Source organism: Montipora foliosa, chromosome 6 (assembly GCF_036669935.1).
Source record: "Montipora foliosa isolate CH-2021 chromosome 6, ASM3666993v2, whole genome shotgun sequence".
NCBI lineage: Eukaryota > Metazoa > Cnidaria > Anthozoa > Scleractinia > Acroporidae > Montipora > Montipora foliosa.
This window is the reverse complement of record NC_090874.1, coordinates 69134711-69137210: the sequence shown is the minus strand read 5'-3', so window position 1 is coordinate 69137210 and position 2500 is coordinate 69134711. Positions and strand designations below refer to the sequence as shown.

At 44.5% G+C, this 2500-nt stretch overlaps 1 protein-coding gene across 1 annotated transcript in view; it reads right to left on the bottom strand.

Annotated features, from left to right (window-relative positions):
- Positions 1-717: 717 nt before the first annotated feature.
- LOC138008289 (ropporin-1-like protein) overlaps positions 718-2500 on the bottom strand; it is a 4387-nt gene continuing 2604 nt past the window's right edge. Inside the window, exon 6 of the mRNA XM_068855577.1 lies at positions 718-1119. Within this exon, the coding sequence (XP_068711678.1) occupies positions 1038-1119 (82 nt within the window). The 3' untranslated portion in view covers positions 718-1037. The remainder of the gene's footprint in view (positions 1120-2500) is intronic.

The following is a 2500-nucleotide window of genomic DNA, read 5'->3' as shown; positions in this document are numbered from 1 at the left end:
CTTAAATGTGGCCACCCAACAAACTTTCACATTTGACAATTACGTGTAAATACGTTAACTCAACAACCAACTGTGCGAATCTTGCAAGGAGGCGTGACTGTCACTCAAATTCACACATCCTGATTGGCGGACAATTTGTAAAAAACTTTGTTAGGTGGCCACGGTGAGGCGCGTCGGACTGTAAAATCCTTTTTTTGAACAATGAAACCTTGTTTACTCGAAAAGTTCGTGTGGCATCTCATTCTGTCTATGGACAAAACATCTCTCAGGTCCACATCGCGACATCAATTCCAATTTCCCCTCTCACCCTTTTCAAGGAAAGGTTTGGAGTTCATGTGTTCTCATGGCTGCCTCCGTGAGCAGGCAAGATGAACCAAACCCCGCGCTGTGATTGGCTACCCGAGCGGAAAAGATGGAGCTATCTTGCCCGCTCGGGATTTCTCGCTTGGTCTCGCAAGATCAAAGATCATTTCTTGGTGTTTTATCCCATATAATAAATCCTTTATTGACCAAGCTTGTTCGGTCAAGATGGCTGGATCTTGGCCTCGTTCTTGACCGATATCCAGCCATCTTGACCTCACGCTTGATCAATAACTCATATATATTGAACAGGAGACCATCGCAAGATTCATTGAACAATCATTGTCTTCAGACGGTATGAACTTAAAAGGTACAGTATCCTTATTGGAGAATCATATATCACGCTTACACAAATACTGCATCAGTCCAAACCCGTGATTCTTTATTTACACAGCTATGCACAAGTTTTGCAGTTCTCCTGATCTAATTACAGCGGTTAGCTCAGTTTCAACTATGTACACTAAAACGCCGAATATACCGATAATATTGTAACAAATTTCTTACGACAGCTTGAAGCACAGTAGTGTATTTCTCCTGAAAAACCCACCGAAAACTTAGTGAAGAGGATAAATCAGTACGACAAGTGGCAGGTTTTGAAACTAAAACTGAGTTCACTCAGTAAAGTGTTCTAGGGAACTGTTTAAAATACGCGAAGAACTAAATAAGCCACGTTTTCTTTACGAGTTTTCATTTGGTGAGAGAGGTGGACAATCGTCACTCATAAAGTTCCGCGGAGAAACTTGGCCATCTTGTTTTTCCCTGAAAGAAAAGAAGTACTCCGCGTAAGTATCTACCGACAGAGGCGATTAACACACGGCCACTATCCTGGAACCAAGCGATGCAAGGGATAAAATCTCAGGAGACTGAAAAGGTGAAGGGGGCGGTCTTCCCATTCTCCAGCGTGCATCAGACCTCTTTTTCTGTTCCAAAACATTTTGTTTTCCTTATCTTAACCTCGAGAAAATATGCTACAAGCTCAGATTTTCAGAATTTACAAACAGTTTTTGGGCGCGAAAAGTCTGTGGTCCCTGACTAATACTTAAAGATGCGCTCAGTTCATCTATAAAACGTGATCCTCATTCGGATTTAAGAGGGGGATCCCGCGCTTTTCAGTCCTGCACCCGTCCCCTATAAAATAGGAGACTCACAACACATCTTGGTCATTTAGCTACGTAATTCTTGGGTGTTTCCTTTGTCGCTTTGCTCCTGTTGCAGCAGTTACACGTCTGCGACAGCCACTTGACATTTCAGCACCTACAGGATGACGTACCACCGTAAAAGGGTTGACAATTTCACCGGAAGTAAGTCTATTTAGCGGTCGGGAGCGATGAGAGGCGGCTGTATCCGCAGGCTAGTTTTTCAGCCCAAGCGCAAATTGATGTTTGCTTGATTGCTCAGAAGACGCTAATGCAAGTCAAGTATTATTTTGGGTTGTTCGTTTTTAATGTAATCTAACGCATTTTTAATGTTATCTAACGCTACGACAAGTAACGTTTTGGATTTCACTCTCGCTTTCCCAACCTCGTCCCCAGGGCGCTTTTCCCTGGCTTTGGGTGGCCAGGGAAAAGCGCCCTGGGGACGAGGTTGCCGCTTCCCGCCCTTTTCTCTCCCGCCAACGGTAACCCTCCCGCCCCCTATTCTCCCGGGCTCCCATCCCCTGCCTCCCACCAATTTAAGGTGGATCGAACCAGTTTCCACAATTTCAAGAGACTTCCTCATTAGAAGGAATGAGGCTATAACACTCTTTCACGTAAAGGCAATAATTATGGTTGCCGTAACACTTTTTCATGTAAAGGCAATGTTTTTTTTCCGGTGCAGGGCTGGCGTAGTGCTGAGAGCACTCCTCCCACCAATGTGGCTTGGCTTCAATTCCCAGACTCTGTGTCATATGTGGGTTGAGTTTGTTAGTTCTCTACTCTGCTCCGAGAAGTTTTCTTCCGAGTTTTCCCCTTTCCTCAAAAACCAACATTTGATTTGATTTGCACTGATCTGTTGATCTCAGGTTACAGTGTCCCCAATTATTAGTGTTCGAGGGCTAGAAGGAACTGAGATTCGAACACTCATGCTGGATAGGTCGTTGTGGCAAGCCACCATTTGTGGTTCCCGAGGAGACTCGACTTGATGATGTATGTAACTGAGA